This window comes from Barbus barbus (assembly GCF_936440315.1).
Source record: "Barbus barbus genome assembly, chromosome: 7".
Taxonomy (NCBI): Eukaryota; Metazoa; Chordata; class Actinopteri; order Cypriniformes; family Cyprinidae; genus Barbus; species Barbus barbus.
Genome location: NC_136735.1, coordinates 23,385,959 through 23,403,030, shown reverse-complemented (window position 1 = coordinate 23,403,030; position 17,072 = coordinate 23,385,959). Strand labels below are relative to the sequence as shown.

The 17,072-nt window shown below is 38.7% G+C and overlaps 1 protein-coding gene across 1 annotated transcript in view; it reads left to right on the top strand.

The window, feature by feature from the left end:
* LOC306873062 (guanylate cyclase soluble subunit beta-1-like) overlaps positions 1–17,072 on the top strand; it is a 28,897-nt gene that overhangs the window by 3,236 nt on the left and 8,589 nt on the right. Inside the window, exons 5-10 of the mRNA XM_079422068.1 lie at positions 374–571; positions 2,519–2,749; positions 2,857–2,973; positions 3,429–3,562; positions 4,873–5,070; positions 15,894–16,131. Of these exons, the coding sequence (XP_079278194.1) occupies positions 374–571; positions 2,519–2,749; positions 2,857–2,973; positions 3,429–3,562; positions 4,873–5,070; positions 15,894–16,131 (1,116 nt within the window). The remainder of the gene's footprint in view (positions 1–373; positions 572–2,518; positions 2,750–2,856; positions 2,974–3,428; positions 3,563–4,872; positions 5,071–15,893; positions 16,132–17,072) is intronic.

The window sequence follows — 17,072 nt, the reverse complement described above, 5'->3', positions numbered from 1 at the left end:
AAAGTTATGTTAGATTACACAATGAAAATAGCATGTTCTTTGTTAATGCAGATTATTGACAGTAACATCAGCTAAATGTTTTTAATTAATCCTTAATGGCTTTCGTTATATATCATGTTTTTTTTTAAGAATGTCATTTTTTTGCCTTAATTTGTGAAAAATTTCATATGGCTGTGCCCATAGTAAAATAAAAAATAAGAGAAAAGTTTGCAATAGCTGAAGCTGATTTCACTAAATATTGTGTAGTATGAAGCTTTACAAAAATCTAGATATTAGATACCCTATTTTCACCCCTTTTCATTGCACTCACTTTGTCTAGCTTAATTCTGCTCTTTACATCACCACATTAATATCAGCTTGTTCTCGCTTTCAGAATCTGGACGCATTGCATGACCATCTGGGCACCATCTACCCCGGCATGCGCGCTCCCTCCTTCCGCTGCACGGATGCAGAGAAAGGGAACAACCTCATTTTACACTATTACTCAGAGAGAGAAGGTCTTCAGGACATCGTCATAGGGATCATCAAGACAGTTGCACAGCAGATTCATGGAACTGAGATTGAGATGAAGGTGCTGTGCCTGTGTATAGATTGTCTCCCTTATAGATGTTGCTTTGTTCCTTTAATTGTCTTTAGCCTGGCAGATTCAGATTGGCTGCAAATGGTAGAAGAGAATTATTGCACAAAAAAGTAATATCCACAATAGATAGATAGATAGATAGATAGATAGATAGATAGATAGATAGATAGATAGATAGATAGATTTTTAATGAAAGAAATTAGTACTTTTGTTCAGCAAGGATGCATTAAATTGATTATAATTGACAGAAAAGACAAAAAATCCTATTTCAAATAAATGATGTTTGAACTTTCTATTCATCAAAGAATCATGCTGAAAATTCAGATTTGCCATCACAGGAATACATTACATTTTAAAATATATTAAAATAGAAAACCATGCTTTTAAATTGTAATAATACAGTTGTATATGATATTACTGTTTAATAAATGCAGCCTTGGTGAGACCTCTTTTAAAAACAAACAAAAAATTTCTTAAAAATCTTAATCTGTATATAATAACATGTATGTATATACCATTATATATATATATATATATATATATATATATATATATATATATATATAATTGTATTTGTATACAAACAGTAATATAAGTGCCAAATTCTGCAATCATCCCAACATGACTGGAGGTAGACCAGAGGTAGAGGTCTTTCTCACTGAGAGAGGCTCATCGATAAACAACAATATGATGAACTCCCTGCGGTTTATCCTTTGTCACCGCACTTCAGTCTCTGCCTTATTTTCCAAATAAATCCCCCTCACCCAATAAGAGCTAATCATCCCCCAGACGGCAGACTGCTCTTTCCGTCTCTCTCTCTCCATCTGGGCTTAGTGTGAAATGAGGGAGTCCAATCGACAGACCCTCGAAATGCAACACCTGACTTGTTGAAAAAAATGTTAGCCATCGTCGTCATGGTGACGGCAGAGCAAAGAGACAGTGACTTGACGTCAATAAAATGGGCTCAACTTCAAGCTGAGAGAGAAAAAACAACAGCCTCTCTGCATTCAGACCAGGCTGATATGATGGCTACAATAAAACAGTTTTTAGGGCCATTTTCAGTGATATTGCTAAAGACAAAACAGAGAGATTACTGCAACCAGTGCCTTCACTGTGTAAAAAATTCCAAAAGTTATTCTTGTATTTGACTCATACTTAAATAAACTAAACATTCTCCTTTATTAAACACTCAGACACACTTGAAGCTCTAACTTTCTCTTTGCTTAGTCTACATGCTATGCAACGACTAAGGAATGAGATCCCTGAACCTGGACTCTTAGCACTTAACAGAAGATACTGTTTGGAATCACAAGAGACCATTAGACACTTTTATTTGTGTTCTTTAAATGAATATTTTAGTTTGTCCTCATTCAGTTAGATTGTACTTGCATTCCCAGATTATTTTTATTTTATGTAAGAAATGAATGTTTTGGTTTAGTTTTTATTTTTACTAGAGTTTGTTTTAAAAATGAAACATAAGCAGTGTAGAATATACAGCACATATGTTAAAAAAAAAAGATAGATAAATAAATACATAAGTTAAATAAACATGCATAAAATAATAAATAACCTCAACCATACATAGTTTTTTTTATTAAGTTTTAGTATATTGTGTTTGTGTTTATTTAATATTTCAACGTAAATGAAGATGATAAATGTTGCATGGCAACAGGTTAAAACAAAATAAACTTAAGATTTTTTATGTTTCATTTTATTTCAGTTAATGTTTGTTTTATTTCAAGTACTGAAAATGGTTTTTATGGTTTTAGTTTTGGTTAACGATAATTACCCTGTATCGGTCTGTCTCTTACTTCCACCCTTTCTTCCAGTCATTTCTGTCTGTTTCCTTCACTCTGTGGGTGTCCACAATTAATATCTGGAAATGCAATCCCCAAGACCCACGGGACTCTAAATATGTTGTTTGTGGGGGTGTACCAGGTCATTCAGCCGAAGAGTGAAGAATGTGATCACATTAAGTTCTTGATTGAGGAGAAGGACTCGGAGGAGGAGGCGTTTTATGAAGACCTGGATGGTTTTGAGGAGAATGGGACTCAAGAGACACGGATCAGTCCGTATACCTTCTGCAAGGCTTTCCCATTCCACCTGATGTTTGACAAGGACCTCATGCTCACACAGTGTGGCAATGCCATCTTCAGAGTTCTGCCACAGGTTCGCCAGCTCAAAAATGTTTTTTAGAAATGCAAAAGTGGGAGATTTAGAAAGTATATTTAAAGTATGATGGAAAAAAATGTTAAGTTATTTGTGTCATCTTCCAGCTGCAGCCTGGTGTCTGTAACCTGTCCTCAGTGTTCTCTCTGGTGCGGCCACACATAGACTTCAGTTTCCATGGCATCCTGTCTCACATCAACACTGTCTTTGTACTGCGGAGTAAGGTCTGTCTGCCCCAAAACACATTACATACTGTCTGATATAAACCACCAACACTCATCAACTAAACTTGTTTCTGAAACAAATTATGATTGTTAGTTCTACAGTTCTACATGTCACACGCTCATATACAAATACAAGGTATGTTAAAAAAATATGCAGTTTGCAATATCCATGTATGTTAAAAAAATATGTGGTAACAATTTATTTTAGGGTTTCTTAACTAGTTGCTTATTAGCATGCATATTACTAGAACATTAGCCATGTGTTAGTATTAATTAAGCACATATTAATGCCTTATTCTACATGACCTTATTCTACATCCCTAATCCTACCCAATTCCTAAACTTAACAACTACCTTACTAACTATTAATAAGCAGCAAATTAGGAGTTCAAAAGTGTTACCAAATATGTAAATGGAAACTAAATGATACAAGGTTTGTTTATGGTTTTATGTAGGAGGGCCTATTGAATGTAGAGACTGCGGAGAGTGAAGATGAACTCACAGGAACAGAGATCAGCTGCCTGAGACTGAAGGGCCAGATGATCTCACTTCCTGAGACTGAGAACATCCTTTTCCTCTGCTCACCAAGGTAGATGGATGAGGCTGTGAAATAATACCAATAAAGCAAATTTGGTAATTTTGGTAGCTTAAAATAATTGCATCAGTTTGAAATCATTCTACTGCTCTTCACGTGAACTTCAGAAGAAGATGGTCAACATACTGCAAGTGGTAACATGTAATTGTTACCATAATTACTTATTTTTAGGTTATTTTTGTAACCTAATGTAGTCAAGTGGATTTAGTCATATCTATTATTATTATTTAAAATATTTTAAAAAATGTCAATGCTTGACTTCAGGTAAAAATTATTAAAATAGATGTTACTGCAATTTTAAGTTAGATTTTTTTTTTTTTTTTTTTTAAATGTGCTTCATGTGGTTAAATGAATGTTTTAGGTAAATAGTATTTAACTTGACAGAATCAATCTGACTATATTATGTTACACCAACAAGTCATTTTAAAGTGGTTTATCATGTAGACATAGTTCCTTAAAGTAATTTTGAATTTTCCCTTTTTAAAGTGCATTTAGACAGGCAACCTGTACTCGTTGTTCATTGATTTATACCTTTAATGCAGCTTTTATGAAGGAAATAATGTATAAAATAGCATAAAGTGGAATGTAAACATCAGTAGTATTTATTTATTTATTTAGTCATTTAGCAGACGCTTTTATCCAAAGCGACTTACAAATGCGGACATAAGAAGCAATCAAAACCAACAAAAGAACAACAACGTGCAAGTGCTTTTACAAGTCTTGGTTAGCCTAACGCAGTACAGATAATTATTATTATTATTATATATTTTTTTTTAAATAAAAAGACATAGATAAAATAAACTTAGAATAGAGAGTGCTAGATTTAGAGGGTCAAGTAAAGATGGAACAGATGAGTTTACTGATGAACATAATGGACAGCAATGTACAGCAGGAGTTGAGCCAGTATCTAATAAATGTTTACATTCCAGTTATTCTGTAGGCCTCTTATAAGCCAGATCCTATTAGAAGTGTTTTTGTTTTTTCATTTCAATCACTTTGTGTGTAATACCTTTTCTCTCACAAGTGCCTGTCTGAGATGAGGTGAGTCTTCTTACACTAATATGAAGAGGTCACTTGGTTCTGATTTTGATTGACTTTTTTTTTTTTTTAATTTACAATAATCCCCATGGCATGCACACAAAGGCTTTGATCATTTATGCAGTGAAAATATTTTCTAATAAGACTGCTATATTGGTATATATTAAGGTTATATTTCTAAACTTAAGACTTAAGACAAATTTGTTTGATAACTTTTTGATATTTAAAATTTATGGGGCTGATTAAGTGTTTTGTCATTTTGTCAGTGTTATGAATCTGGATGACCTGACAAGGAGAGGTCTGTACCTGAGTGACATTCCTCTTCATGATGCCACCCGAGACCTTGTGTTACTGGGGGAGCAGTTTCGTGAGGAGTACAAGTTGACCCAGGAGCTGGAGATCCTGACTGACCGTCTGCAGCACACGCTCCGGGCCCTGGAGGATGAGAAGAAGAAGACAGACAGGTCAGTCCTCCAATGTGCCACATTGTGGAAATATTTAATGAATATTAGCTGATTCTACATCTACAAACCCGATTCCAAAAAAGTTGGGACACTGTACAAATTGTGAATAAAAACAGAATGCAATGATGTGGAAGTTTCAAATTTCAATATTTTATTCAGAATACAACATAGATGACATATCAAATGTTTAAACTGAGAAAATGTATCATTTTAAGGGAAAAATAAGTTTATTTTAAATTTCATGGCATCAACACATCTCAAAAAAGTTGGGACAAGGCCATGTTTACCACTGTGTGGCATCCCCTCTTCTTTTTATAACAGTCTGCAAACGTCTGGGGACTGAGGAGACAAGTTGCTCAAGTTTAGGAATAGGAATGTTGTCCCATTCTTGTCTAATACAGGCTTCTAGTTGCTCAACTGTCTTAGGTCTTCTTTGTCGCATCTTCCTCTTTATGATGCGCCAAATGTTTTCTATGGGTGAAAGATCTGGACTGCAGGCTGGCCATTTCAGTACCCGGATCCTCCTTCTACGCAGCCATGATGTTGTAATTGATGCAGTATGTGGTCTGGCATTGTCATGTTGGAAAATGCAAGGTCTTCCCTGAAAGAGACAACGTCTGGATGGGAGCATATGTTGTTCTAGAACTTGGATATACCTTTCAGCATTGATGGTGCCTTTCCAGATGTGTAAGCTGCCCATGCCACACGCACTCATGCAACCCCATACCATCAGAGATGCAGGCTTCTGAACTGAGCGCTGTTAACAACTTGGGTTGTCCTTGTCCTCTTTAGTCCGGATGACATGGCGTCCCAATTTTCCAAAAAGAATTAAAAATTTTGATTCGTCTGACCACAGAACAGTTTTCCACTTTGCCACAGTCACATTTTAAATAAGCCTTGGCCCAGAGAAAACGCCTGTGCTTCTGGATCATGTTTAGATATGGCTTCTTTTTTGTCCCATAGAGTTTTAGCCGGCAACGGCGAATGGCACGGTGGATTGTGTTCACCGACAATGTTTTCTGGAAGTATTCCTGAGCCCATGTTGTGATTTCCATTACAGTAGCATTCCTGTATGTGATGCAGTGCCGTCTGATATTGCTCCACTATTTTTCGCCGCAGCATTGGGGGAATTGGTGATCCTCTTGCCATCTTGACTTCTGAGAGACACTGCCACTCTGAGAGGCTCTTTTTATACGCAATCATGTTGCCAATTGACCTAATAAGTTGCAAATTGGTCCTCCAGCTGTTCCTTATATGTACATTTAACTTTTCCGGCCTCTTATTGCTACCTGTCCCAACTTTTTTGGAATGTGTAGCTCTCATGAAATCCAAAATGAGCCAATATTTGGCATGACATTTCAAAATGTCTCACTGTCAACATTTGATATGTTATCTATATTCTATTGTGAATAAAATATAAGTTTATGAGATTTGTAAATTATTGCATTCCTTTTTTATTCGTAATTTGTACAGTGTCCCAACTTTTTTGGAATCGGGTTTGTATTTGAAAGCAATGGGATGACACTGTTAACTTTATTTCATTTATGTTTGTAGGGTTGAAGTCTGTAATAATATAAAAAAAGATCTTACATGTATGTTATTAAATATATTGAAAGAATATGCTGTTTCATTCAAAAGGTACTCCAATTCAGTGTTAGAGGTATTCACAGAGATATTTAAACATTTATGGTTCTTTTTTTAAATTGTTTTGATGGAGCATTCACCTATACACAAACCCAGACCAACACCAGACACGAACCCACACCAAATCTAGATCTCTCAAGACCCTGATCCAGACCAAGATTAGGTCCCTCAAAGCCCAGATCCAAACCAAACACTGAGTTCCAGAGAAGACCGTCAACCAGGGTAGGAAATTATGGACTGTAGGAATTATTTTGTAGTGGTGCCTGGATATTTTTATTTACCAGCCACTGTGGTGATTGACTTGACTTGATTGCCCTATGACAATAAATACTTTTGTTTAGGAGGAATGCATTCATATATATTCACAGGAAAATATGATGAAAAGAAAAGCTGGTGACATGTCTGATTGACTGTTCATCCCGATCTTCAGTGTTGCTCTATCGCTTCAGCGCCATTCAGAAGGGACCCTTTCACGCATTAATTTTTTTTGTCAGTTGCTTCTCAGAGCCAAATTTTGTGAGTGACATTCCAAATTAACTCGGAGTGTCTTTGTCCTGAGGTTTTGTGTGTTATGGTCCTTATTAATCTCATTAATTTTCTTATGCTGTTCTTTATGTCTTACATGTATCAAGATGTATGACAGTAAACCTACAACAACCACTTTAGGTGTTGCCTAAACGATTGTCAGCAGAGACCCACAACCCAAAAAGAGGTCTTGAGTGCAATAACTGTTACGGTGCTGTGCGGAACAACGGACGCACGACAAGTATAAACAATCAACTTCTCTTTTAATCAGAGATCCAGGAGCAGATACAGACACAGGAGTGCACACACATCATAATCGAAACAATAACCGACGGTGAGACTAACAAAGACAGGAACTTATAAAGGGGCAGATAATTGGGAAGGACAGGTGTACACAATGACTAATTAAACTGAACTAGGACACAGGGGAAAACAGAAAACCCGACATGGAACAGTCACAAAAAACCCAACTTGTAACATATCGCCCCCTCCCGGCAAGGCGTGGCCTCACGCCGTAACGTAACAACTGAGGAGGGCGGGTGGGGGATCTGGAGGAGGATGTGGAACCGGAGGGTGGCAGGGAATAAACATAGGAGAGTCCAAACAATAAGTCCATGGGGGAGTGGAGGGTGGGAGGAGCCAAGGGGGAGCCAGGAACAGGAGGAGCCAGATGACGACCCAGGCCACAGTCCAGATGGTGGCCCACGGGGGAGCCGACGGAGGGAGGAGCCATGGTGGAGGAGGGACCGCCGACTCCATGGGGCCGACCAACGGTGGCGGAGCAGGTGGTGGTGGAGCCCGAGGTGGAGACAGAGAGCCGAAGAGCCAGGGTGACGCCGAAGATCCGGAGGTCCAAGGCGGAGCAGATGTCTTCGGCGACCTCGGCGCAGGCGGAGATCCGGATGGCCGCGGCGGAGCCGGAGCGACAGAGGACATAGGTGGAGCAGGAGGGAAGGAGGAGCCCAACGGAGCCGGAGGGACGAAGGGACGGGGCGCAGCCCAAGGAGAGTAGTCCTGAGGTGCAGGTAGGGGGACGACTGACCAATGCGGAGCCGGAAGGACGAGGGAGCCCGGTGGAGCTGGTGGACAGACAGGATCCGGTGGAGCCGAGGGAGCTTGAAGGCATGGTGGAGCCGCAGGGTCACCGGACTGAGGCGGAGTCTGGGTCTCGGAGGCTGAGGGCGGAGACGAGGGATCCTCCAGACTCAACGCCAACAGAGCTGGAGATCGGCAGACCAGCGGCGAGCCCACGCCACAGATGGTGAGCTGAGGGTGAGCAGAGGGGCTGACGAACTCCAGTGATGAGGGTGTTGGAGTAGGAACCAGATCAATGAGAGGCGGTGGGAGAGGGAGGTCGGGTGGGATAATTTCCCAGAAGTTCAATACAGGAGCTGGCTTAAGGATGATCGTGTCAGAGTGGCAGTCAATGAGGTTACCCAGGTCCAGTTCATGCTCACCCTCAGCGGTGGCGCCGTGGGCAGGGTGCTCCATAGCCCCCGCGATCTCCACAACTTTCTCCACCGTCGGATGCACTGCCGGCTCTCGCACCTGGTCAGACGTTTGGGGCTCGGGCTCCGGGACGATCGGCAGCTCTGTCGCTCCTGATGGCGATGGCTCAACGACCGCGGCAGGCTCTGGCTCTCCGTCTGCGTTGGGCTCGGGCAGCTCCGCGCTGCGGGGTGGTAGTGGACTGGGCGCTGGGTCCCGAGTGGGGCTGGTGTCATTCTCTGCGAGGTCCACGGTGAGTTGCGATTTGCAAGACACCAGCACCCACTCGATAAAGGCGGCGAGGCTCTCTCGAGGGCCGTCCCCGGACAACTGCCGCCGTGTGGTGATGTTAAGTCCAGCTTTGTAGAACGTGCAGAGGCAGTAGTCCGGGAAGTGTGTTAAGTTGGCCAGGAACAAAAAATCCTCGGTGTGGTCCTCGAGAGAGCGGTCCCCCTGCTCCAGCAGGATGACGAGGGCAGCGGGATCCATAATAAAAAATAAAAAACTTGGCAAAAACCGGGAAAATAAAACGGGGGAAAAACGCCGCAAACTTGCTGTTTTGGTCGGTTATTCTGTTACGGTGCTGTGCGGAACAACGGACGCACGACAAGTATAAACAATCAACTTCTCTTTTAATCAGAGATCCAGGAGCAGATACAGACACAGGAGTGCACACACATCATAATCGAAACAATAACCGACGGTGAGACTAACAAAGACAGGAACTTATAAAGGGGCAGATAATTGGGAAGGACAGGTGTACACAATGACTAATTAAACTGAACTAGGACACAGGGGAAAACAGAAAACCCGACATGGAACAGTCACAAAAAACCCAACTTGTAACAATAACAGAGCCAGGGAAAATGTCAAAGCAAAAAGAATGAAGTTCTTTTCCCCCTTTTGCATCTGAGTTTAGTTTTTACAGGCCATAAAAGTGGGCTCAGGCTTCATTTTGGCCAATTTTAGCTTAGCCCATTTTCCAGTTACACTTTTTTGTGTGGAACCCAAATCAATGGTGTTTATTATTAATATTATTATTATATTTAAGTACAATTAGGAATCTCAAAGTTAACGCCTTAACCCATTGTTTAAATGAAATGTTTTTGTGAAGCAAGCCAACTTGATGATATATTTTATTTTAGGTAAAGCATGGATAAAAAAAAAAACAGATGTTTCTTATCCCCTTTTGTTATCCCTTGCTGAAACTGAAATATTATAGAGTGCAGACCAATCTTTGTAATTATTTCACATACAGTATATACTGTTTATCTTGGCACCTAACCAGCTGGGAGAGTGCAGTGAAAACACTGATTACAAATTAGATGTTTAAAGCTCTTAATAATGTATAAGCAAAGGTGCCTTTGTACAATAAAACCTCTTTAATTAATCTTTGCCATCCAAAAAAAAAGCTTTATTGTTTTCCCTATCTTAAAGGTGAAAATAATTTAATTAACAACAATACATTGCAAATGACCACACTATAGCTCTGTATGAAAATGTTTACATGCAGTTAGAGGAAAATTTATGCAAATTCATTTGTGATAGATTAATCATGTTCATTACAAAAATATCATGAGATTAATTGATTTTTAATTGTTTGGCAGATTAAAAATCTGTCAAATCTCAGGCTAGAGAATATAGCCTGAATATAGCCAAACATTCTTAAACGTGATATATTATTGTTCGATTCCTATTTTTCCGCTTCTTCCCTTCCCTGCTTTACTGAATCAGCACCTTTGAGAGTCTGTGTGGAGCTTACAGTAATTTCCAGAGAAATAAAATAAGTGGCTCATCTCCTCTGCGTGTCATCATTACCTTTGTACAGTAATCTGTAAACTACATTACATGCCAATCAGACCATCTCTTCCTGTCTAAATGGGTGGTTACACAAGGCAAGCTGGAAATAGACTGCAGTCTTATCCGAGACCATGTGTGAGGATCCAGATCCAGACCAATACACTGAGTAATATGACTAAGGTCAATTTTAGGTCTCACGACTAAGGCCCAAACCCAGATGGCAACCTAAGCCCTTATAGTCCAGCTCTGAGTCTATAGTTTGGTGAGACAATGCCGCATAGACTGTCACAAGGCTGTAATAATAAAAAAAGCGTAATATTGGTTTCACTTTGTTTCCCCAGTGTACAGCTTTTTTAAGATGGCCGTCTCTTTTCCTGCTTGGAAAATGAGGCTGTATTTGCGCTCTCCGTGGGGAGCCAGTCTTGCCTCGGTCTGTGAGCTCTGTGTTTGTTTATTAAATATGGTGGAGAACCTTGAACATCACCAGAGACCATCTCTCTCATCCACACAGACAATAAATACCAGCTACACAACTGCCTGTGTACAAGTTTCAAATTCTAGTCAGAATTTAAAACATGACTGTTCGCAGGATAGACATTTACATCTTCATAGACATTTAAATATGGACTGGGTTATTTTCTCATTTCTGTTCCAAATTACATTACTGTGAGTTGCTGACATGTGGTTATGTCCTTCGAAACATTTTTTTAGTTCGTTTCAAATTTACATTCTCTTTTTGTCAGTAGTGTTAGGTGCACATGCATTTCTTAGAAACCTGGATGCTTGTGACTCATTGATAACAGGTGAACAAATGGGCCGTATTCTGACTGTGCCGAATAATACAACCTTATCTTCAATAGCAGGCGTTCTGCTCTGAAACTTGTGCATTTGCTCAATTTAGGACACTGAGATGTGACTGTGCCATTTTCTTTAAGGTTTATGCATATAATTTTAGGATACAGTTTTTATATGCAGATTAATTTTGTGCTATAGGTGTCGCCTCATAGAAAATAGCTGGGGTTTTTTGGTCAATGCGTTGTATTTACTGTGAATCATGCTGTTTATTTATTTATTTTTAATTACAGACAGGGCCAGCATAACGTCTATTATTTATGATATCTGAGTAATAATGTGAAATGTATTTATAAAGAGCCTGTTTTGTATTCTTGTGAGACCATGAGCAGACCAAATCATTGAAAGGTGTCTCAAGCCCAGCAATTTTTATCCATAATTTAACACTTTTAGGAGTTTTGGCCAAAAAATATGCTTAAGGCAGTTACCATGGCAGTGTACCATATGTACATGAGAGAGACATGTTTCAGAAATTATTTAGCGGACTAGGAGCCTGAGATTAATTTTTTTTTTTTCCAAAAGCTTAATACTATATTACTGTTCAAAAGTTTGGGGTTGGTAAGATTTAAAAAAAAAAAAATTAATACTTTTATTCAACAACAAGGATGCATTAAATTCATAATAAAATAAAATAAAATAAGTAAATGCAGTAAGATTTCTATTTCATATAAATGCTATTTTTAATTCAGTGAATTAGATACATTTCAGACATCTTTGCTATTCATTAAAACCTTTAAGCTAATTGAGTAAAATCATTCAATTTGAATTCACAGTGCTGCTATTATGGCATATACAGGCATATTAATATATACACTTACTTACAGTCCCCTCCATAAATATTGGAACAGTAAAGACAAAATTGCTCTGTTGGCTGTGGAGTCAAGACATTTGCAAATATGATTAAAAGATGAATATGAGACAAAACTACAGAATGTCAAATTTTATTATTAGCCGTTTCAACACACATGTTTTACCAAATAAAAAGAACAGCACTTTTAGAGTTCATCCCACTTATTGATGTGAGCATAAATATTGGGACAGTTGAACATAAGGCAGATATAAAAGATTAAAAGCTATTATTTAGTTGCAGATCCCTTGCGCACAATCACAGACATCACCAGACTCTTGGTCTCATCCTTTGAAATGCTTTTCCCAGCCTTTAATGCAGCCAATTCCAATTGTTGCTTGTTTTGGGGAGTTTCTGCCTTTACTCTCCTCTTCAGCTGGTGAAATTCATGTTCAATCGGATTTAAATCTGGAGATTGACTTGGACAATCTAAGACTTTCCATTCTTTGCCCTTATAAATTCCTTGACTGAACTGGCAGGGTGTTTTGGGTCATTGTCCTGATGCAATATGAAGCACTTCCCAATGAATCTGGTGGTATTTTCTTGAATATTGGTAGGCAAGATGGTCTTGTACCCTTCCAAATTTATTCTGCTACTGTCATCATACATTAAGTCATCAGTAAAGTTGAGAGGGCCTGTTCCAGAGACAGCCATGCATGACCATGCCACGACACCACCTCCACCATGCTTTACAGATGAGGCTGTATGCTTGGGATCATTGCAGTTCCCTTTTTTTTCTCCACATTTTTGCTTTCCCATCATTTACATAAAGGCTCATCTTTGTCTCATCGGTCCATAAACACAGTTCCAAAACTCTTCTGGCTCACCTTTGTGCTTTTTTGCAAACTCTAATTTTGCCTTTCTATTTTTGGTGCAGGTCAGAGGTTTGCATCTTGCTGTGTAGCATCTGTAATTCTGTGTCAAAGTCTCCTGAGGACAGTAGATTGTCAGAGCATCACCCCAGCTTTCTGGAAGTTGTTGGTGATTTTACAAACATGTCTTTTAGGGTTCATTTTCACAGCTTTTATGATTTGTCTGGCATCAACTACTGTTGTTTTCTCAGCCGATCAGGTCGTTGTTGGTTGCTGGTGTCGCTGGTGGTTTCCAAACTCTTGATTTCTCCATGCCCTTTGTTTTTGCAGAGCTTTAAATGACTTCCTCTTTTCTTTTAGCATCCAAATTGCTTGCTTTTCTCTCAAAGTCAGCTCCCTCATCTTCATCCTGGTTTGTGTGTCATCATCGCATGCAAGATTCAGAATACAGAAGTAATGGATATAACTGATACGACACATTCCCTGCTTTTAATATCTAAAGAATTAATGCAACAGGACACAGCTGATCACTTAGAAAGACCTGTGAGGCAACTGTTCCAATACTTATGCTCACATCAGATAGAGGGATGCAACTCTAAAAGTGCTGATCTTCTTAGCTGGTAAAACATCTATGTGCTGAATCACCCAATAATAAAATATGACATTCTGTAGTTTTGTCTCATATTCATCTTTTAATCATATTTGTAAATGTCTTGACTCCACAGCCAACAGAGCAATTGTGTCTTTACTGTTCCAATACTTTTGGAGGGCCCTGTATATATATTTATATACATGTAAATATATACAGTTGGGCAAAAAAGTATTTAGTCAGCCACCAATTGTGCAAGTTCTCCCACTTAAAAAGATGAGAGAGGCCTGTAATTTTCATCATAGGTACACTTCAACTATGAGAAAGAATCCAGGAAATCACATTGTCAGATTTTTAAAGAATTTATTTGCAAATTATGGTGGAAAATAAGTATTTGGTCAATAACAAAAGTTCATCTCAATACTTTGTTAGATACCCTTTGTTGGCAATGACAGAGGTCAAACGTTTTCTGTAAGTCTTCACAAGGTTTTCACACACTGTTGCTGGTATTTTGGCCCATTCCTCCATGCAGATCTCCTCTAGAGCAGGGGTTTTCAACCTGTGGGGCGCGCCCTTGCTGATGGAAGGAGGTTTTCACTCAAAATCTCACGATACATGGCCCCATTCATTCTTTCCTTTACACGGATCAGTCGTCCTGGTCCCTTTGCAGAAAAACAGCCCCAAAGCATGATGTTTCCACCCCCATGCTTCACAGTAGGTATGGTGTTCTTTGGATGCAACTCAGCATTCTTTCTCCTCCAAACACGACGAGTTGAGTTTTTACCAAAAAGTTCTATTTTGGTTTCATCTGACCATGACATTCTCCCAATCCTCTTCTGGATCATCCAAATGCTCTCTAGCAAACTTCAGACGGGCCAGGACATGTACTGGCTTAAGCAGGGGGACACGTCTGGCACTGCAGGATTTGAGTCCCTGACGGCGTAGTGTGTTACTGATGGTAGCCTTTGTTACTTTGGTCCCAGCTCTCTGCAGGTCATTCACTAGGCCCCCCCGTGTGGTTCTGGGATTTTTGCTCACCGTTCTTGTGATCATTTTGACCCCACGGGGTGAGATCTTGCGTGGAGCCCCAGATCGAGGGAGATTATCAGTGATCTTGTATGTCTTCCATTTTCTAATAATTGCTCCCACAGTTGATTTCTTCACACCAAGCTGCTTGCCGATTGGAGATTCAGTCTTCCCAGCCTGGTGCAGGTCTACAATTTTGTTTCTGGTGTCCTTCGACAGCTCTTTGGTCTTGGCCATAGTGGAGTTTAGAGTGTGACTGTTTGAGGTTGTGGACAGGTGTCTTTTATACTGATAACGAGTTCAAACAGGTGCCATTAATACAGGTAACGAGTGGAGGACAGAGGAGCCTCTTAAAGAAGTTGTTACAGGTCTGTGAGAGCCAGAAATCTTGCTTGTTTGTAGGTGACCAAATACTTATTTTACCGAGGAATTTAGCAATTAATTCATTAAAAATCCTACAATGTGATTTCCTGGATTCTTTCCCCCCATTCTGTCTCTCATAGTTGAAGTGTACCTATGATGAAAATTACAGGCCTCTCTCATCTTTTTAAGTGGGAGAACTTGCACAATTGGTGGCTGACTACATACTTTTTTTCCCAACTGTATACATCATATACATATATACATCATATATATATATATATATATATATAAGCTCGATACCATAGAGCCTCCCCACATAACAACTCCCAATTTAACCCCTGTATATATATATATATATATATATATATATATATATATATATATATATATTATACACACACACACACACACACACACACACAATGTATTTATATATATTCTATATTTATATATATTCTAAAATGCCTTTTGATTACAAAGATTAGTGTTTGTGTTTTTCCCGTTGGCAGTACAGAATAAGAACAGAACAGATGGATGAATGTCTAAATGTAGAGAGCCAATACTCAAACAGCACTGTGGATAATTAGCACTCAACCTTCAGGGAAAGTACAACATCTAAAAGAATGAAATGATACGCATTAACCCATGGTCAGTTGAAGTGAATTTCACAAAAGGATTCATTTTCTATTGGATTAAATCATTTAGGAATTTTTAACAACTTTTCTTAAAAAATGAAGTAAACAACTGTATTGCTTTGAATGGCTCCAACAACTGCTACAACTATATAATTCAATTTATTTTGTCCAGTGGCATTAAATACAATGAATGTATTTTGTTGTGGAGTGTACATGACAATGATGATACCTCTTTGTTTCAGGTTGCTGTATTCGGTTCTTCCCCCATCTGTAGCCAATGAGCTTCGGCATAAGCGGCCCGTGCCTGCTAAACGATACGACAACGTGACAATCCTTTTCAGTGGCATTGTTGGGTTCAATGCGTTCTGCAGCAAACATGCATCAGCAGAGGGAGCCATTAAAATAGTCAATCTGCTTAATGACATCTACACCAGATTTGACATTCTCACTGTTTCTCGGAAGAATCCTTATGTTTATAAGGTGAGTGACTTTCAAACCGGATTTTGGAATTCAGATCTTTCCGTAGGCTATCTGTGTTTTTAGTTTATTGATAGACAGATAAAAATACCTTTATAACCATGTTCACAGACATAAACAGATATTTTTGGCCACATCCAGAGATATTCAGCACACAAAGAAAAAAACTCTGTATGATTGTGACTGGACTAAAAATATCTTGACAAAAATGACAACTCTTGAGAAATATTTGTGAATGTGCTTGAGAGAAGGCAGGTTAGTCACAATGTAAAGGTAAAGCATTATAGGTGCAAAATCTGAACATCGAATTTCAATGTCACTTTGAGCAAACCTTTTATGATACATTGTTTTATGATAAATATTTTATGATGTACCTAATTAAATCAATAAATGAATGACTATATTTAGAGCAGGGTGTGAAGCTTATTTTGGGTCAAGTGTCAGATTGAAACATTTTATGTGGGCTGATTTTTTTTTAAAAATTATTAAATCTTGCTCTAGGAAACACAGAGTGTGTATACAATACTGGGATTAAAGATAAGCACATGGAATTTAATAATGCAGTTGGTAATAAGGGAGTATTAATCAAACAAAAATATTGATATATTTCATAACTGGGAAATTCAACTGAACAGATGCATCACCCACAAATCCATTTTCAGCTGAAAGTGCAAATTCATGCATGAGTACCAGATGTTATGTAATTACTACTTCTGTTTTAAAATGTGCTATAATATACACAACTAGATTAGCTAAAAATAGAATATGAATTTATCATAACCATAAAATATTTGGATGTGCTTTTTTTTCGGAATAATTTAACTTTTTCTCTTTAAAATCATTTCACTATAGCTGGATTAGACTCTTCTGGTGGCCATATTTGGCCCACAAGCTGTATGTTTGACACACTTGGTTTACATATTGCAAGTGTAATGTGAGTCTTT